The 19,159-nt window shown below is 32.7% G+C and overlaps 2 protein-coding genes across 14 annotated transcripts in view; both read right to left on the bottom strand.

Annotated features, from left to right (window-relative positions):
• The window catches only part of mical3b (microtubule associated monooxygenase, calponin and LIM domain containing 3b), a 41,351-nt gene extending 40,796 nt beyond the window's left edge, over window positions 1–555 (bottom strand). For 4 of the 8 annotated variants that reach the window (XM_056455941.1, XM_056455940.1, XM_056455942.1 and 1 more), the window contains exon 1: window positions 374–555. The gene's annotated coding sequence lies outside the window, so the exon portion shown is untranslated. The remainder of the gene's footprint in view (window positions 1–373) is intronic. The other 4 variants (XM_056455944.1, XM_056455946.1, XM_056455943.1 and 1 more) reach the window with 1 other exon arrangement.
• A 2,096-nt stretch (window positions 556–2,651) lies between these two features.
• svopl (SVOP-like) lies at window positions 2,652–19,130 on the bottom strand. Of its 6 annotated transcripts, none has more exons than XM_056455934.1 (17): window positions 18,240–19,130; window positions 14,466–14,612; window positions 11,825–11,999; window positions 11,652–11,743; window positions 11,465–11,563; window positions 10,666–10,737; window positions 9,523–9,647; window positions 9,335–9,398; window positions 9,128–9,253; window positions 8,920–9,048; window positions 7,848–7,921; window positions 7,561–7,757; window positions 7,363–7,474; window positions 5,194–5,275; window positions 5,004–5,093; window positions 3,137–3,250; window positions 2,652–2,813 (listed from the first exon to the last, which is right to left on the bottom strand). In XM_056455934.1, exons 3-17 carry the CDS (start codon window positions 11,955–11,957, stop codon window positions 2,802–2,804), a joined length of 1,521 nt encoding a protein of 506 aa, XP_056311909.1. In that variant the 5' UTR covers window positions 11,958–11,999; window positions 14,466–14,612; window positions 18,240–19,130; the 3' UTR covers window positions 2,652–2,801. The 6 variants fall into 6 exon arrangements, with proteins under 6 accessions (XP_056311909.1, XP_056311908.1, XP_056311910.1 ...); XM_056455933.1 differs by lacking the exon at window positions 18,240–19,130 and adding an exon at window positions 14,760–14,901; XM_056455935.1 differs by lacking the exon at window positions 18,240–19,130 and adding an exon at window positions 14,760–14,901 and having other exon boundaries at window positions 14,466–14,559.
• Between the last annotated feature and the right edge of the window lie 29 nt (window positions 19,131–19,159).

Raw genomic sequence — 19,159 nt, 5'->3', positions numbered from 1 at the left:
TGTCAGAGTGATTGACTGCTGTGCTGTTTGAGAGCAGGATTACAGAACGCAAGGCAACTGCTGCAGAAAGAAGATCGATCAGTTTTTTCCTCTATAGTCAGCCATTCAGACATTGACTTAACCATGAAAACACTGCATATGCATATAATGAACTCATACATATATCCACTCATTAGAGACAAAGCATTACTAAGCAATCATGCACCATCCCACATCTGCATTCATATGCTTTTCTCAGCTCTTTCCACCTCCGTCCGTGCATCTGATCAAATGTAGGTTGCTTTAAATACCCTGTCACAAAACATCAACACTGCCACACACACACATACACAGATGCATGCAATACAACACAACACTAGCAAGTGATATTTACCGTGCTGCTTCCCTGCGGTGTGTACATGCTTCTGTCATGCTTTCCTTCCTCATTTCTTGCTCTGCTTCTCTCTGGCAACTCTCAAGATCCCAAGTGCATCTAGAGCTGCTGGTGCTGGAACCACATTTACTGGGGTGTCACACACACATCTGCAGTGCAGGAATTAGATCTAGTGCTTCACACACAAACACACATACACACACTGCCCTCTTTCTCTCTCCATCTCTATCTAGCCAAGGTCAGAGGAAGGAGCTACCAGGCACATGCTGACTCCTCCTTTACACACACAAACACACACGATTAAAAACAAGTAACAAACATTGTCTTTTAGCAGACACACACACAGTAGATGACTCGCATATTCCAGATTCATTATTCAGCACTGCGGTGGATCTGCTGGTGGTTAATGGTGGAGTGTTATTGAAAGCAGCCCTAAATCTAATCTGATTTCCCCCGGCACGAAGACTTCTTAAAAGGATTACAGAGCATGAAGGGAGGGTGGAGGAATGACGGAGACATCTTACCTTAAACTGTAACACTTCGGAATACTTGAGCTTTGCACCTGCTGAGTACAAAATGAGTGTAATATTGTCTCCCTCGTGTGGTTGTTGTTAAATTTTGGATTTGAAATTCATAATATTTCTTTGAATAAAACTTTTTGTTGTTGGTTGTCGACGCTAACTTAACTGAGGGATATCGCTGAATAAACGACTCTGTTTATGATATTATGTTTATGATATAGCGAGTATTATTGGAAGATAATGCTCGCTACTGTATGTTTGTGAATGACATGTTTAGTAGAATGAAAACTACACAACAAAAACGTAACAGTATTATTAACACACTATGATACTAAAGAAAACACGACGACGTCGAGGAAAAATTAACTTTAGACGCGGATTGCTAACGCTAGCTATTGAGGTAGTTTCGTTAATATTAAAGGAAACGTTCAGCCAACTGTTAAATCATTATTATTATTTTTATTATATCATCATTAATAAGTAAATTTACTCACCTTTAACTTGTTCCAAACCTGTTTGAGTTTCTTTCCTCCAACACAAAATATATTTTGAACCATTGACTTGCATTGTAATTGTGCAATGCAATGGAAGTGAATGGTACAGGTTTTCAGCTTTCTTCAAAATATCTTCTTTTGTGTTCAACAGATCAAAGACATTTCCAAAGGTTTGGAACCACTTGAAATTGAGTACATTTACATTTTTGGGTGAACTATCACTTCGGGTCACCATCACCAACTATGATAGTTGGGTGATCAGAATTCACCCATAGTTTGGGTAAACTGTCACATTTTTGGGTAAACTATATTTACAAAATAGATTAAATATTTTATTAAGCTGAAATATAATAAGATCAAAAAAAAAAAAAAAAAACACACCCCAATGGAAAAATACTATAGTACATACTCTTTACTGTAGTAAAGTGTATTATATTGTAGTAGGCCTATAGTATTTTTAAACACTTTGTTAATGAATAGTACAGTATTGTGAACTATTATAAATACATATTAGTTTTTACTAGAGTAAACTGTGGTGTATTGTAGCATACTATATGCTATTTGTAGAAAATTACAGTATTTGGTCATTTGTTTAAATTACCATCTGTTGTGTTAGCCTACCACATCAACTACAGAATCACTAATTCAAGTACTTTACTACAATATGGTTCAAAAACACTATATATAATATTGTTATATTATTTTTCATGTCTGTATGGAAGAATTAACAAAAAAAATATTGACATTGGGGCTTTACGGTGGCACAGTGGGTAGCACAATCGCCTCACAGCAAGAAGGTCACTGGTTTGAGCCCCGACTTTGTCAGTTGGCATTTCTGTGTGGAGTTTGCATGTTCTTCCCATGTTTGCATGAGTTTCCTCTGGGTGCTCCGGTTTCCCCCACAGCCCAAAGACATGCGGTACAGGTGAACTGAATAAGCTAACTTGGCTGTAGAGTATGTGAGTGTGTGGGTGTTTCCTAGTGTTGGGGCATCCGCTGCGTAAAACATGTGCTGGATAAGTTGGCGGTTCATTCCGCTTTGACGACCCCTGATTAACAAAAGGACTAAGCCGAAAAGAAAATAAATGAATATTGACATTGTAAACAGTTCTAAAAGAAGTAGCCTACAATGTTTGATCAAATAAATGTTAACTAATGAGATTGTGTCCTCTTCTAATACTAATCTGCTACTATCCAACCATAATGGTTCTGGTGGGCTTTGCAATGTCATTGCAAGAAAAAAAAATGCCAACACAGGAAAGATTTGACAATATATATATATTTTAATTGTTATAAATAATGAAGAACGTAACACAGGCAGCATTGAAATTCTTAAAAAATGGTTCCAGCTTTAATATTAATTCATTTTTTGTTACAAAAGTGCAATTGTCCTTCATCTCTATTAGGTGAACTTCAGGCATCTTGCTGAAATGGAGGAACAAAACAAAACACAAAGTTGTGAAACTCTGGGAAAGAAAACCATTTAATTTGACAGATAAGAAAAATTATATGCAGTCAAACCCGAAATTACCCATATCCCTGGCAAATTCTGACTTAAAGTTACTTTTAATCAACCAGGAAGTTTTTGTTTTTTGTAAATGACACAGGCTTCCCCCAAAAGATAAGACGATGTCCAAGAGGCATAAATATGGGGAAAAAATGATCCGCTTTTATCCACATTTGACAACTTTAAGTCAGAATTTGTCTGAATAATTTCGGGCTTGACTGTATATTACATAGATGTTTACCAATAATGCTCGTCCTCTGGTCTCAATGGGCAGGAAAATAACTCCTACGGCACAAATGACACACGCTGTGGCGAACGGTGATAAAGCCAAAATCACAGACTTAGACATCAACACCTAGAACACAAAATATAATCTTAGAAGAAATCTAAATGTGTAACTGTTTTGCTGCCAATATTTAAAAACACATATTTATATTATTATAATGTGCGATCTCAAATACAATTAATAATCTATTATTTAAACCTTTAGAATATCTTTAACAATCATCACCACATATAATTAAAGAAAACTTAAGAGGCTATTTATTTTCAAAACACAATTACTTCAATGTAAATCCGGCTTATTTAACATGAATGAGATGTTGATTGAAAAGATTCAGATTCTTTATAGGCCTATTGTTAGTTAATACTTTAAATGAGTTAATTAAACTAAACTGACAATGAACACTTCTTGACAAGCATTATTAATTATTGGTGATGTTAATATTCAAGTTAATGTTTAATAACTGACTTAAAAGAAATTGTAACTAATAGAGTTCATTGGTATTATTAAAACTATTTTTAACTAAAAAACTTAAGTAAAATAATTGCGCTATTCCTCATTGTTAATGAGACCTTATTGTAAATTGATAACTATTGTATTAAAATATTAATATTAGTTTACACTTAACACAGCCAAAGTAATGCACAAAAAATGATCAGTTCTTTTAGTTATTATACCTGTTAAAGGTATAATTCACACATTAAAAAAAAAATCAAAATCTACTCACTATTTACCCACCCTCACATGGATCCAAACCTTTTTGAACACAAAAGAAGATACTATGAAAAATGTTGAAAACCGGTAACCATTAGTCATCAATAGCAGAATAAGCAAATACTATGGACGTCAATGACTAAAGGTTTTCAAAATCATTTTAATCATCTTCTTTTGTGTTCAAAAGTAGAAAGAAAATCCAATTGTTTTGGAAGAAGTCAAGGTTGAGTACTGTAAATGATCACAGAATGTTCAGTTTAGAGTGAACTATCCCTTATGTTATGATCATGATAACACTGTATATCTTAAATAATAATAATAATAATAATATTATTATTATTATTATTATTATTAAAAACAATTCAGCAATTATTGCTAACAATATCTTATACCTGCTTATAATATACACTTTAATATACAATATACCTTTCTCCCAGCATCTAAAACAATTTAATCAAAATCTGAATGCAGGGATGTCAAACTCAATTCCTGGAGGGCCGCAGCCCTCCACAGTTCAGTTCCAGCCCTGCTTCAACACACTAACCTGTATAGGTATCAAACATGACTGAAAGACTTAATTAATTTGATCAGCTGTGTTTAATTAGGGTTGGAACTAAACTGTGCAGGGCTGCGGCCCTCCAGGAATTGACATCCCTGCTCTACAGGGTTCATACACATTTTTGTTAATAAAATTCCACGAATTTTAAGTAAATTTCATGACCTAATGTTTCATGTGATGTCTACGTATATGTGGTAAATAATAAGAAAGAATGCCTGTTTAAATTTATGACAGCATATCATTAAACACGCAATAATCTATTTAGATTAAATGTCAATTTATATCTATGTCAAATTGATTTAGATAACGGTTTACACATTCCTAATAATGTGAGAGCATGTTTTGGGCCAAGGACAGAAAAGAAGCAAAGACAACTAACCTATATATTCAAGAATACAGATATTTATTAAACTAAACTTTCCAAAAATTGGTGGGGTTTTCTGTTTTTCCAAAATCTTTGGCCTGGAAAATGCCAAGTCAAAATTTCATGACTTTTCCATGACCGGATGAACCCTGGCTCTAAAAATCAACATAGTGAAACACATGGAGCACCTGTGCAATAAAAGGTGCGATCATTCCTCCGATTCGACTAAATGATGTGCAAAAGCCCATTCCGATTGAGCGCACAGATGTAGGATAAACCTGCAAACACACACACCAATGATCAACAGTTTTAGTTTAGTTGCGAACTATTCTTTAAAGACACAGAGGTTGAATAGAGTGTTCATTCATTAGCTCTCACCTCTGCTGTGTAGATGTAAACCACATTAAAATTCATTGAAACCACAGAGCGGAGGAGGAAGAGCAGGATCGTGAAGCCTAACCTGCACACATTCATCACAATATTAGCACTTCTAACACATGAACTGTGAGAAAAAGGCCATGCGGAGAATACATTAAGCACACAGACATAATAAACAGTGAGTATTTGTACTGTAAACAGTAAAAAGTGATATGTGTGGTATTTTAATTATTACTGTAGCAGGAATAATATTAATAGTTGTAAATGTTATGTGAATGTATTTACAAGCTGATGCTAATTATAATGCAGTATTAGCTGCATATACTTTATTAATACATAGTAGTAAATAAATATTGTGACCAGTGAAAATCTGTTGTTATTTTAATATCATTAATAAATTATTATTGTACCATTTTGAATTTACTTCCTGTTCATATAGTTTCTAATATGTTTTAAGCTTTATGCAAACTGTAAATTAAAAATAAGTTATAATTTAATTAGATTTTATTACTATTATTTCTTTATTAAATATTTAATATAATCCATTTTATTTTTGTATTTAATTATGGAAAAAAGTGTAACTTGTGTGTAATGTATTATAATTTAAAATTAGGTGCACATACTTCACAAATACATTGCAAATAAATATTGTGACCAGTAAAAATCTGTTGTTATTTTAATATCTTTAATATTTTATAGACCATTTTCACATTTCTATGTTTCTCAGTAGCGGAAAACTGAGCGCAGTGAATGGGTGAATATTATTGTTATATTATTATTAATATTACAGTGAATATTATTTTTACAATCTTATTTGCTCAAATAATAAAAATAAATTTAAAAAAAACTCCATGATGATGTTATAAAGACGTTCAGAAAAAAAAAAAAAAATTGTGTGAGACTGATGACGGAAGTCAGAGGAGAGAATAACGTCAAAATTAATGTCCTGTCCCATAGATGCGGTAATTCGTTTTTTGTAATTTCAAGCAAAGACGATATTATACGTACATAAATGCATATAAATGCTCATATGCTTTTTAAACATCTATATATTAAAAACTTTCAAGGATTTAAGATACTGATGACTGTTAAACGCGCTATAACAGGCTTGTGAAAAGGGTCTATTATATTAGTTTTTAAATGTTTTATTTTTCTTTTTTGATCACAAATTTACTTAAAGTTTAATCTTTATTTGTTTACATTTTCATGTGTCCATATGGTTTCTAATATATTTTAGGTTTTACACAAACTCTAAATTTTTTATATGTTTTTAATAATCTTTATTCTTTGTTGTTTTTATTTCTTATACTTGTGTTTTATGTAACTTTCTTTTATTTTATTTTACGTAAAGCTAGCTATATAAATAAACATGCCTTGCCTAAACTAAGTCATATTTTAAATTAGAATTTCTTTAAAATATATTATTATTATTATTATTATTTTATATTAAGTATAAATATATTTATGAAAAGCAATGTTTCTTAAATATCATTATTATATATATAATTAATATAAAAACAATATTATTAGTTTCTGTCACGGTCACTAGCGATCTAGCCTGTGCAGATCGCCGAAAAACTACAAATCTGCCACTTAAAAGAACTACATATCCAGTCATGCACCGCTCACATGCACCTGTTCCTCACTCGGTTGATTACACACACACTGCTGGTAGCTGTTCAAAACTGATTAAATGGACTTTAAAAGCAGCGCAGACACACACACCAGTTGCCGAGTCTTGTTTTACAGTTTATGACAATACAACACATTTTCCTTGCCTTGTTTTATTGTTTATTCCTGTCTGCTGCCTGCCTTTTGACCATCTGCCTGTTTACTGACCATGACTCTGGATTTCCTGTATACATCTGTTTGCCCCAGTGTTGACCATTGCTCGCCTGACCATTCTCCTAATAAATCTACATTTGGATCTGCACTCCTTTGTCCAGTGTCTCATCACATTACAGTTTCATTAAGATTTTTTTTTTCTTCAGTTATTTATATTTTAGTTTTAGTAATGGTCTTTCTCATTTCACTTCGACTAACTAAACATTTTCAGTTAATGCAATTTTTTTTATTATTTCTTAGCATTTTACTGAACAATAATAATTTTAAAAAGATTAAAAACTTTTAGAAAAATAATTTCAGTAAACAAGAAAGCAGCATACTCACATAGTCGTGCAAATATTGACAAGCATGAAGAAAAAGGCAGAGAGCAGCAGCAGAATGACCATGCTGTACTTCCGTCCTACTATATTCAACAGGATGATATTAAGAGGAATGACTGCAGACGAAACAAACAAACATCAGCATTTGGCATTCAAACTAAGCAGAATAATTAAATCGAGTGAGAGGTCAAAGGTTACTGACGTGCCACCTCCCCTAAACAGCTTATGAGGAGCGTCTGGTAATCGTCCGAGTTAAATGGGATGCAGTAGCATAGCGCCTCTTCCTGGATGTGTTTAATCTGGTGCTCCAGATCGGGATCTGTCACGCACAGAAGATTCTTCTCCAGTAACTCAGAGCTGCTCAGGACGGAGCCGTAATAAGAAAACGAGGCCACAAACCTGACAAAGAACAACGCAGAACATCACACGTGATCTGGCAAACAGAAACACACAAATAATAGACAAGAGAAGAAGCGTGTTAAACTTTACCATGAATACCACAGCAGGAGCGATGTTCTCCTGAAGGCCGAGCTGATTAGGGTGACGGCATTTCCTCTTTCTGCCTGGATATAAACACATCTTTTGTCACTTCAGGCTGTTTAAAAATGCTTTAATTAGCATGCGTTTAGCAATATTTAAAGTTCCAGTTCACCTAAATATGAATATCCGATGTTAATTATCAGCTCATTTTAATTTGTGTGTGAACTCACCCTTTAAAAGTGAGTAAGTGTTTATTTTTCATTACCACCAATTAAAGAAAAAACACTTATTTTTATTTTTGGATAAATGCTTTATTTAATATACAATAATTTCAAACATAATATTATATCAATAATACAGCATATAATACACACACACACACACCCATAGTTTACACTTAAAATACTTTATCCGAGATGTATTATTAACAAATTAAGTTTATTTGACGCATATATTCAATTTTGGCTTTTAAACAGTTAATATTTGACCCATTTATTTATTTATTTTAGGATTTTAATACTGGTCATCTATGATTTGAAAATAATTATCAGTTTTACTTTTTAGTTTTTAATATCCCTGCATTTTCAATATATAAAACGTGCACATATTACGCCAGAGGAGCCAATTAATTATAATTTGTAAGTTGTAAAATTATTTGGGCATTAGGGGTGGTTTTACAATCCTGTGGAAAAATAAAAAAGTCAAAATGTAAAAAAAAAAGTGTAATTTCATGTTGAATTTCAAGTGTTTTTTTTTAAATAAATAAATAAACAATGATATTAGAGAACTTAATAAATACATAAATAACTGTGATTAAAAAAATCTATACGATTAATATGCATAAATGATCAAATATGTGACTATAATATTTAATTATTTATTTATCAGAATAAATAAATACAAATTAGATAAAAATTAATAATAATATTCAATTTGTAAAATAAATGTTTGTATGCAGAACAATCCACAGTATGAATTAAATATTTATACAACAAACTATTTAGTTGACTTTTAACACATAACATGAGGGTTCATCAAATAGACAAAACTTAGCGCTGTACAGGACTCTTCTCATACACACCACTTCAGGTTCGCGTAGTTCACCGTCTGGTAAAATGCCATTATTCATTTTGGCGATCCGGTTAAGTGTAGACATGGCGCCTTTAATGTTACCTGCCGAGACCTGGAACCGTGCGGATTCGGGAATAAACTGGGAGAAAAAAACATGAGAGTGAAAAATCTCATACTTCCTTCATCAAGAACAGTACAGTGTTTAGAAGAAAACTCACCATGAAGAGTCCGATTAATATGAGGCTGGGGATGACGGAAAATCGGATCATCCAGCGCCAGCCCAACGTGGGCACCACAGTCATACCCAGAACGATAATTAGCATCGATCCCAGCATCCAGAAGATCTGACAATCAATCAGAGATGAGGTTAATTTTTAAAGTTTTTTTATTTTGGAGGTCAAATGTAACTTTTATTATGCACTCACTGAGGCAAGAGGCAAAAGGTATGCTCTGTATTTGGCCGGGATGAATTCAGTCTTCAAAACAAACCTTTGAAAGAAAACAGAAGAAACCCATCTTTGAAACATAAACATTTATACATGTACAATAATTCATAAATATACAAACTGTATGGAAAGCATGAGCAAAATACTATGCGTTTGTGAAATCTCACCCTTGGGATGTTGCCGCCACTCCGCAGCCCACCATACATCGCAGAAAGATGAACCAGCCGTACGATGTAGAGAACGAAGTGAGAAAAGAGAAATATGATGCCCATACAAAACCACCAAACACCACCTGCGGACACAAACACATTTTATTTGATCTAATTTACTCTAAAAATCACACTCAGAGATACATTTTCTATTGTGTGTGGGAGTGCGAGGAGGTATAAAACTTTTAGGTGCAGGTGACTCCATTACTTTATGTTCTAGATGTTTTATGTTTCACTTACAGTGCGCAGCAGATACATAAAAATACACCCCTCACAAATCTCTCTTTTAAATTAAAATTTACTATTGAAGGTTTTACAACATCATATTTGTGCATATACATTAGATTAGTCAGTACTGAAGCCAAATGTGCAGCTGATCTAACAAAATAACTCATGGTAACAGTTCAAAAATTAATAGCCCAATCTACTGTATATGTTATGCAAAAAGAGGAAAAACAAATCAAGAAAAACAAAAAATATATAACTTTGATGACATTTTGTTTTTTGTCGTTTATTTAGCAATATTTTGCATGAATTTAATTGTATTATCTTTCAATTCCTAAAGATGTTCGGTGACTAAAATATTGTTTAAATAAATATATCAGTTTAATAAATCTGTTTTGTTTAAACACACCAAAATATATGACTTATATTCACTGAGAAACTGATCAAAATATTCATTTCCAAAATGGGATGTGCTTAATTATGCTGAGCACTGTACATTATGTATGAACTTGCTCTTTGTCTATTAAAAAAATAAAAAAATATTGATTTACGTTTAATACAAACTATTGCTTTTGTGCTGGAAAAATGGTAGTTGCACTTCCAATGGACCTATGGTTGAGAAACTTAATAATTTAACAAGTTTGGCTCTTAGAAAGCTCACATATTCAATAAGAAACAAACCTCTGCCATATCTGAGAGGTGTTTTTAAACTTTGTGAAAAATGGAGATATTGAAGAAGCTTTAGAAATGGGAAGGTGTGGAATGTGTAAATTGGTGTTTGATTTGATTATTATAAGTTTTGGGTTATGGGGTTTGATTTACTATAAAGCATAATAAAAACATGTTATATTAAAATCAAAAGAAATGTCATCTTACCTTCCAGCGTCCATATTTGTCAGCAATGTAACCACAGAGAACCCCACAAACCATGAAACCGAGGAACACCATCTAAAACCAACCACACGCACCAATAAAATTAGTCTCATGTATTGTCTCCCGAATTAAAAAGCATTCCTGAACCTGAAACGAGTAAGAGAAAACCTATAAATGATGATAAACACCTATAAATAATCCATATTGATAATAAAACCTATAAACACCTATAAATAAAATCATTGCAAACCACAATGTACGTTTTTTTTTAAACATTTGCTCTTCATTTGTACACTTTGTTAATCTAAAATTAGATTTAATGCATGTGCAAAGTGACATCGCCATCTACTGGCCTGACATCAATAATACAGCATTTTTAGTCATCATGGAGCCATTTTAAGGTCTTTTTGACAATGCTTTGAAAAAATGTAGCCTCAGAACTAGTGAGAAAATAGCTGATGCTACAGTTTATATTATGAGAAAAAGAAACAAGAGTTATTTTTTCATCTTGGCTGGAGGTAAATGCTAAAAATAATTAGGAACTGTTAAAATAGTGCAACAGAGACAACTTAAAATGACTACTTCTGCATTTTATAGCATCTCACAGCACATTTCACTTAGATCACATATTAATCTAGGACAGAAGGAAGTAGTTTATCCATAAATAAATGACATCACTTCTAAAAAGATACAAAAGATAAACCAGAATGTTTGGATGAGCAAAAAAAAAAAACCATGCACATCTCGTACTGCAACATTCCTGTCACAACTTGATTGAACTCTGATTGGACGAGCTCCTCACCGTGGAGACAAGGGCCACCTGCCAATCCTCCAGATGCCATTCGCAACGGATCTCAGGAGAAACCACAGCCAACAACATGATCTCCATCGCTTCCACTATCTACACACACACCAGCAATGAAAAATGTAAACAGTAAGAACACAAATTGCAGGTTAATGAATTACAGAAACACATGCAGTTGTCTTACATTGGCACTACCCATGATGACAAAAAGCAGAATATGGAAACGTCCGAAACCAATGCTCTCCACTGCCTCCTCAACGGTGTAGAATTTCAGCTCTGCATGGGTTAAAGATTGAAAAGAATAAATGACTGGTTGCGGGTAGTTAATAGGCTGGTTTGTGCCTGTTGTTTTCTCACCTTTGGCCTGAGCAGGATCAACAGGATTGTTATTGTTGCTTGTGGTGGTGATCTCTTCCTCCATCTCCACCTCTTCAAGCTGGATGGCATCCACTAGCTGGGTCTTCATGGAAGACGATCGCTTTAAAGCCATCTTTATTTTAATAAGGCTATTTATTTCCTCTGCAGAAACATACTAGATAAAAATATATATTTTAAATACTATGTGAATGTAGAACAGCACTTCAAGACTAAACCTGCTTTTAGTGATGCCTGCACATTTTAATTCTTATGTACAGTTTACTGTGTAAGGGACATTTCTTTGTTTTAAATCGGTATACATTCATCAGTAGTGCTCCACAATATATTGTTTCAGCATCGATATCGCAATGTCATCATTCACAGGATATGCAATGTTGAATTTGTATTATAATTTATCATTTGCGTGTGTTTTTTTAATGCCTGTAATTGTATAATGACGTTAAAAGCATTCGTGTATAGGAAATTGTACTATTTGTGACCTTAACTACGATTAATTTTATTGAATTATTTTTATTTTTATCAATCAGTTACTGTGTAAGACCCGGGACATGATAAAAGACTTTATTTCAGTTGTATCTTTTTCTTGATTATATTTATAGATACAATACAACACAACACATGCAAATACAGAAATGAACTGCAAATGTAACTGCAAACTAAATGTGCCAGGGGACCACAAACATTTTATAGATTGTTCATTTGATTTTATGAAGATGCACTCCCACTGCAGAATCATCCCAATCGGTCTAACATTATAGACTCTTTCAAAATATATTAAGTCATTTAGTGAAAGTGTATTCATTTTGCAATATATCTTGCAAAATTAAAAATAAATAAAAAACCTCGCAATGATAGACTTTTCCAATGTCGTTCAGCTCTAGTCGTCAGCATTTGTAGTGGATCAAAAGCTGCTCAAGTCATCCTAAAACTATTGAACAACACCCATTCTTGTCTTAAGGCAATTTTGAAAAACTATTTTTAACCACTTCAACTTTCTGCTTTCTATATATTTTTACTTTTCCTGTGTTTTTTATGTTTGAAAAAAATAAATAAATAAGAAACATTTAAGTAAAATTTATGTTGCCAATGCTAATATTTTTACATTGTTGTTAGACATGGTGTCATGATAAATCCGTTTCATGTTTAATAGACCATATTTTTGGTGATCATACCATAATAGCCACATATTTAGACATAAACTGTATTCACATTTGAGTTATATTTTTGTTTTTTAATCATTAAATGTAAACCTATTCATTTTTTTATATAAAAGTAATATTGTTTTCCTACCATATGGTTTAGAAAGTCATGGTTTTGGCCCATAATAAGGCACCAATCTGGACTTGTATAGCGTGAAAAAGCTTTATATACAATTATATTTGTTTTTTGTTTTTAATAAATAAATAAATGGTTTGAAATAAATAAATAAATAAATAAATAAATAAATAATCGGACACAGAAAAATTTATTTTTTTTATGTTTTATGTTCATTTATGTTGCCAATGCTAATATTTTTACATTGTTGTTAGACGTGGTGTCATGATAAATCCGTTTTATGTTTAATAGACCATATTTTTGGTGATCATACCATAATACCCACATATTTAGACACATATTGTATACACATTTAAGCAATATTTTTGTTTTTAATCATTAAATGTAAACCTATTCTTTTTTTTAACATAAAAATATTATTGTTTTACCACCATATGGTATAGGCAGTCATGGTTTTGGCCCATAATAAGGCACCAATCTGGTCATATATAGCGTAAAAAATGTTTTCATATACATTTAAGTTGTTTTGATGTCTTTAATAGTAAACGTAAACCTATTATTTTTACTTTAAAAGAACTTTGTTTTTACTACCACATGGTAAAAGCAGTCATTATGATTTTGGCCCATAATAACCACCTATTTGAACATATACCATGAAAATATATTCATATATATTAAAATATATTTATGTTTTTATTACTAATTGTAAATCTTTATTTTACTATAAAAATACAGTGCTTTTACCACCATATGGTAAAGGTGGTCATTATGGCTATCTAAAATAATAACCACCCATTGTTAACATATACAATTATATAATATTCGCCTATAATACCATTTTTGGACATAAACAGCAGTCACACAATGTTGCATTACAAAAAAAGGGCAAAATCTAAAAGTAATAATTTAATATTTACAACAATGTATGAGTTGTGAACATATTTGTTGATTTTTAGACAGTTACCAATGGTTAAACCATGTTTTTGGGCATTGTACCATGGTAAATGTTTAATTTTTGGATATGTTACACCATATTTCCGGCCATATGCTTTCTTGGACCAATTCATGGTATTATTTGATGTACCTCTGATGTAATTACTAATCAAATACCATGACATATGAGTATCTTAGCAAATAACATGGTATTATTTGACTTTGGTTTCTAAACAAACAAACAAACATGCTACCTTAGTATAGTAAGTTAATCATTCAGTAACACCTTCATAAGGGCTCTAATGACTGCTACAATGGTCTTTCTAGACAAAATTACATCTCAAGACATTTGGTTTATTTACATATGGTGACACGTATGACAAATGTGAGCATAATGAAATAAAATACTTACAATAAATGATGAAATGGGGTCACCAAACAGGACTTTTTGTCATGTCGAAGCTTCTCCCATCACACCTCACCCCGACTGACACTTCTTTTGGATACTGTATTTTACCCAAAGGTAGGGTGTTCAAGTATTTCCAGTAATCACCGACACCTTTCAGCGATTTATGCAAATTAGCCTCACAAAACTTTGGTAATAATGCGTCGAGCAGATTTCAGAGGTATAAACTCAAACAGTTCGACTTGACAATTATGTAGAAATAATCAAACTTCTCGTGAAAAGATGCATCGTTAAGCTCACCTTCAGTAACAACACCCGCATACACCTGCCGACAGGTAAACAACGTCACACATCAGCGTGTGAAGCTTTTAAAGGGCCATGGCTCTTTTTTAACTAACATAACACACCCAAGATCGTGTTACTTTGGTTTGTGTTTCAGAAGGACAGAAGTCTGGGTCGTTTAGTTATTTGTCGAGAGTGGATGCAGAAAACTGGACAAACAGGTTTTAGGTCTCATTTCAACCTGCTGACCTACATCTCGCAAACGAAGCCGAGGGCACTTGTGTGTTTACAGTACACATATGCTTTTGCCTTAAAAAAGGAAACAGTTTTGATAATGAAAGCCTGTTAAGCGAGATAAGTGAGCAATCTTTCAGGTTTTGTCGACAACATTTTCGATCTGCGGTCAGTGTTCGATTCATAAATGAGTCGACTCTTTTAAACAAATCAGTTCTTTGTGCAAAATGATAGCCGAGACAGATCAGCTACATTTTAATGTAGTGTTTGCAGATATGTTGTCAACATATATTCTGTTTGGCCATAAATTAGGTTATACATAGGCATAGAGTAGCTAATTTAAAGGGATAGTTCACCCAAAAACTTAATTTACTCACACTCATGTGGTTCCAAACCTGTTTAAGTTCCTTTCTTCTGCTGAACACAAACGAAGATATTTTGAAGAAAGCTGAAAACCTCATGACAGAAACACATTAGCATTGTAAATAGTAAAGGGTAAGTAAATTATGACTTTTTTTGGTGAACTATCCCTTTAATATGGATACAGACAAGTAAATAAATCCATTAACTGTTTCGTTTACATGTTATGATCAAGATTAGTTTTATTTTGTGCATTTTTATTTTTGTTTGAAAGATAATATCTGCATATATCTGAATGTTGTTATATAGTTTTTAGAAATAGATAAGGTCAGACTAACATAATTTTTACATTGCATTATTATTTTTATTACTATGAAGCTGTTGATAATCAATCTTTATTGTATAAAGATCTATATAAAATATAAAGATGTATATAAAAGGTAAAATATATAGACAGACAGACAGACAGACAGGCATACAGATAGATAGATAGATAGATAGATAGATAGATAGACAGACAGACAGACAGACAGACAGACAGACAGACAGACAGACAGACAGACAGACAGACAGATAGATAGATAGATAGATAGATAGATAGATAGATAGATAGATAGACAGACATAGACAGACAGATAGATAGATAGATAGATAGATAGATAGATAGATAGATAGATAGATAGATAGATAGATAGATAGATAGATAGATAGATAGATAGATAGATAATTACTATTCAGCACTGAGTATTAAAGACCCATAATTGACAGCACATTGTTTATTATTTAATTTACACGACAATATAGAGACATTAAACATCAAATACTGGGATGCAGTTTGCAGAGACCAACAGAGAAAGAAATCTAAGAATGAGACAAATATATATGAATTAATCGCAAAACATTTTTTTGCGTCTTTGATAAAAAGATGATCAAATGCTGTTAGATTTCAGGTAGTTTGAATGAAATAAACAATAATGAACTTTTCTGTACGATTTAGTTTACATTCCTGTGACATCCTCTATGGCACTGACATAGGGACAGGGGGAGGTATACTATTGCACACACACACTTACACTCTTCATTCAGTCAATCTTAGAGTTTGTACAATGTAATTGCTATTAATGTGACTTAGTTCAGTGCTGTAAGGTTTGATGGTTTCAGATGGTCAACGTATCTTACACACACACACTGAGAGAGAGAGAGAAAGAGAGAGAGACAGAGAGAGAGACAGAGATAGAAAGTAGCACCATGTTAATCTATAGACTGTAAATATATCACTTATTCTGAACTAAGCCATTTATGAATGCATACAGTTCTCATCAAGACATCTGCTGAACTGAAAATAAAAAAAAAATAATAATAAAAAATCCCAGTTGGTCTTTGCACAGTGGCAAGGGGGGCATTTACCGATGATGTTTGCCTCTTACTGGTCAACTGTGGACTACATACTGAATATTTAAACATGGATAAATGTCCATTTACATATTAATACTCTTTCTATATATTTTAGTCATAAATACTGATTTTCAAATACTTTCAAAAATATTATTCAGGTTTATAAATGACAAAATACTGAAAATTTCTCTTTTTTTCCATGATCAGGATGTTTTCGCTGTGCTTTGACCATTGTTTTTTTTTTGTCTCATGAACCATTACATAGTAGTCTTTCAATGTAGGCTAAATTCTATCAAGCGTAGCATTTTTCAATATTTTTAAAGACTATTAGCATGCCCATCAAGACATTAGCACACAAAATAAATAAGGAAGAAATAAAGCGTAATCCATCACTTCACATGCGTCCCGATTTAAGGCCTGTGGGGAGTCTACATGATCAGACTGAAATATAAATAGAAAGAAAAAAAACAAAGACAGAAACCAGGGCTTCCACACTTTCCACACAAATAATAATTCCATGACTTTTCAAGTCATTTGCAATAATTGGATTATGTAAAATCATTGTACTGGACTCATATAGCATTTTCAAACTAGTTACTATAAGCATTATATAAGAAATATAGAAAATACTATATTAATTAAACATTTTTATCTTTCCATAATATTTTCAAACTTTAAAAAAAACTATTAGTCCATGATTTTCCTAGATTTTCCATGCGTGTGTGAACCCTGTATTACTAAAACAAATGTAAATGCATAAAATAAAACAAAAATAGGGAGGGAGGGAGGGAGGGAGGGAGAGGTGGGTAGGTAGGTAGAATAAAAATAGGGAGATAAGAGGAAAATAATTGTATTCAAAAAAGTGAACAAGGCCTTTAACCTCAACACATTTCCTTACAGGAATCATTACAATATCTCTGTGCAAATCCAAATCCACATGACCATATACATGAAAATACATTGAAAATGCCTACTGAAGTACGAAGCTAAAGTAACTATATGCCTTAACAGTGATTTGGTCATTTTTTTTAATGTCCCATAGCAACACTTTTCCCCACGTCTTTAATACGTACGTTCATAACAATAAAAATAAATACAATCTAATATGCTTAACATATAATCTAACATATAATCGTATTGTGCTCAATGGGTTGACACATCAATATGCAATATATATTTATATATATTTGTATAGAATATGAACTCCCTTATATCTTTCTTTATATATATTTATATAGTTACCGTATAATCATCTTTCATTTCCGCAATAAAACTTTTTAACTGATTGACTTCCATTATCACCATGAATGTGCAAAGATGACATAATGTGCAAAATTAATATCTGTAAACTGAGAGATTTTCTCAGCTGTACTTTAAGGACACAGAAACTGATTGGACAGGCAACATTCAAAACCCCACTGGCGAAAAAAGAGCTGAAATGAACACACACACACACACACACACATGCACGCACACACACACTGGCATCTTGAATGTTTGCTTCAATACCTTTCTCCAGATGCAGACGGGCTGGGCAAAATAATATGATGTTTCCGGCATGAGTATCATGCTGGTGGGCTGTCGATCATCTCCTCATGTCGGCTCGCTCAAAAACTCAGAGTGCGGAGAGTAACTTCACTGCTTACAATCCAGACAACTCTGCTTCCCTCCCCTGCAGAGTCTGAACAACCCAGAGCTCAACTGTAAGGCAAAACCTGTATATCGTGACAGACTTTAGGTCTGTTCCAAAACCTAGTGAGCTGCTGCGCTGCCAATACACTCAAAAAGTTGCTTTTGCTGCTGGTTTAAACAATTTGAGTTGAAAACACAAAGGTTTTTGGGGGGGGGCGTCAACTTAATTGTTTTATGTTCAACCCACTTAAATTTGTAAAACTTAATTTGTGTTGAGATAACCTGAAGGAACTGTGTGGAACCCAGTATTTTTTTTACAGTATAGAGGAGGTATCCGAACTAACAAGACCACAATTGGCTCATTTGCAGCACACTACATAGGCAGCAACCCAAATCACCTTCCTTGTCTATTGACTTTATTAGGATTTGACATTAGCATAATGCTAAGCTAACAGCATGATACTTTAAAATGATTACAAATACACAGAAGTCACTAAATGTTGTCTGATATGATATGTTTTGTGAATTTTATAAAAAATATAACCCTAAAGTTACCCTCTTTCCCTTAAGTTTTATATTAGCATGTTGTTAAGCTAATGGTGAGATATCCATAGAATGAAATAGACAGAACTTATAAATGTTGGCTAAATATTTTGTACATTTTTTTCTGTGTACTCAAATGATATTTAACTTTAAAACTGACATTTCTTTTGTCCCACCCAGTTTTTATGTTAGCATGTTGCTAAGCTAAAGGTGTAAAACTCAAATAAACAAATACATAGAAATTTATATGAATG

Source organism: Danio aesculapii, chromosome 4 (assembly GCF_903798145.1).
Source record: "Danio aesculapii chromosome 4, fDanAes4.1, whole genome shotgun sequence".
Classification (NCBI taxonomy): Eukaryota; Metazoa; Chordata; class Actinopteri; order Cypriniformes; family Danionidae; genus Danio; species Danio aesculapii.
This window is presented reverse-complemented; position numbering and strand designations above follow the sequence as displayed.

What these genes read in the sequence shown, in the direction of transcription:
- svopl (XM_056455934.1), bottom strand. Translation starts at nt 11,957, where the DNA reads ATGGCTTTAAAGCGATCGTCTTCCATGAAGACCCAGCTAGTGGATGCC. An exon ending in CTCCTGCTGTGGTATTCATG is followed by an intron (nt 7,758 to 7,847) that starts GTAAAGTTTAAC and finishes GTTCTTTGTCAG; the next exon opens with GTTTGTGGCCTCGTTTTCTT. An exon ending in TTTACATCTACACAGCAGAG is followed by an intron (nt 5,094 to 5,193) that starts GTGAGAGCTAAT and finishes GTGTGTTTGCAG; the next exon opens with GTTTATCCTACATCTGTGCG.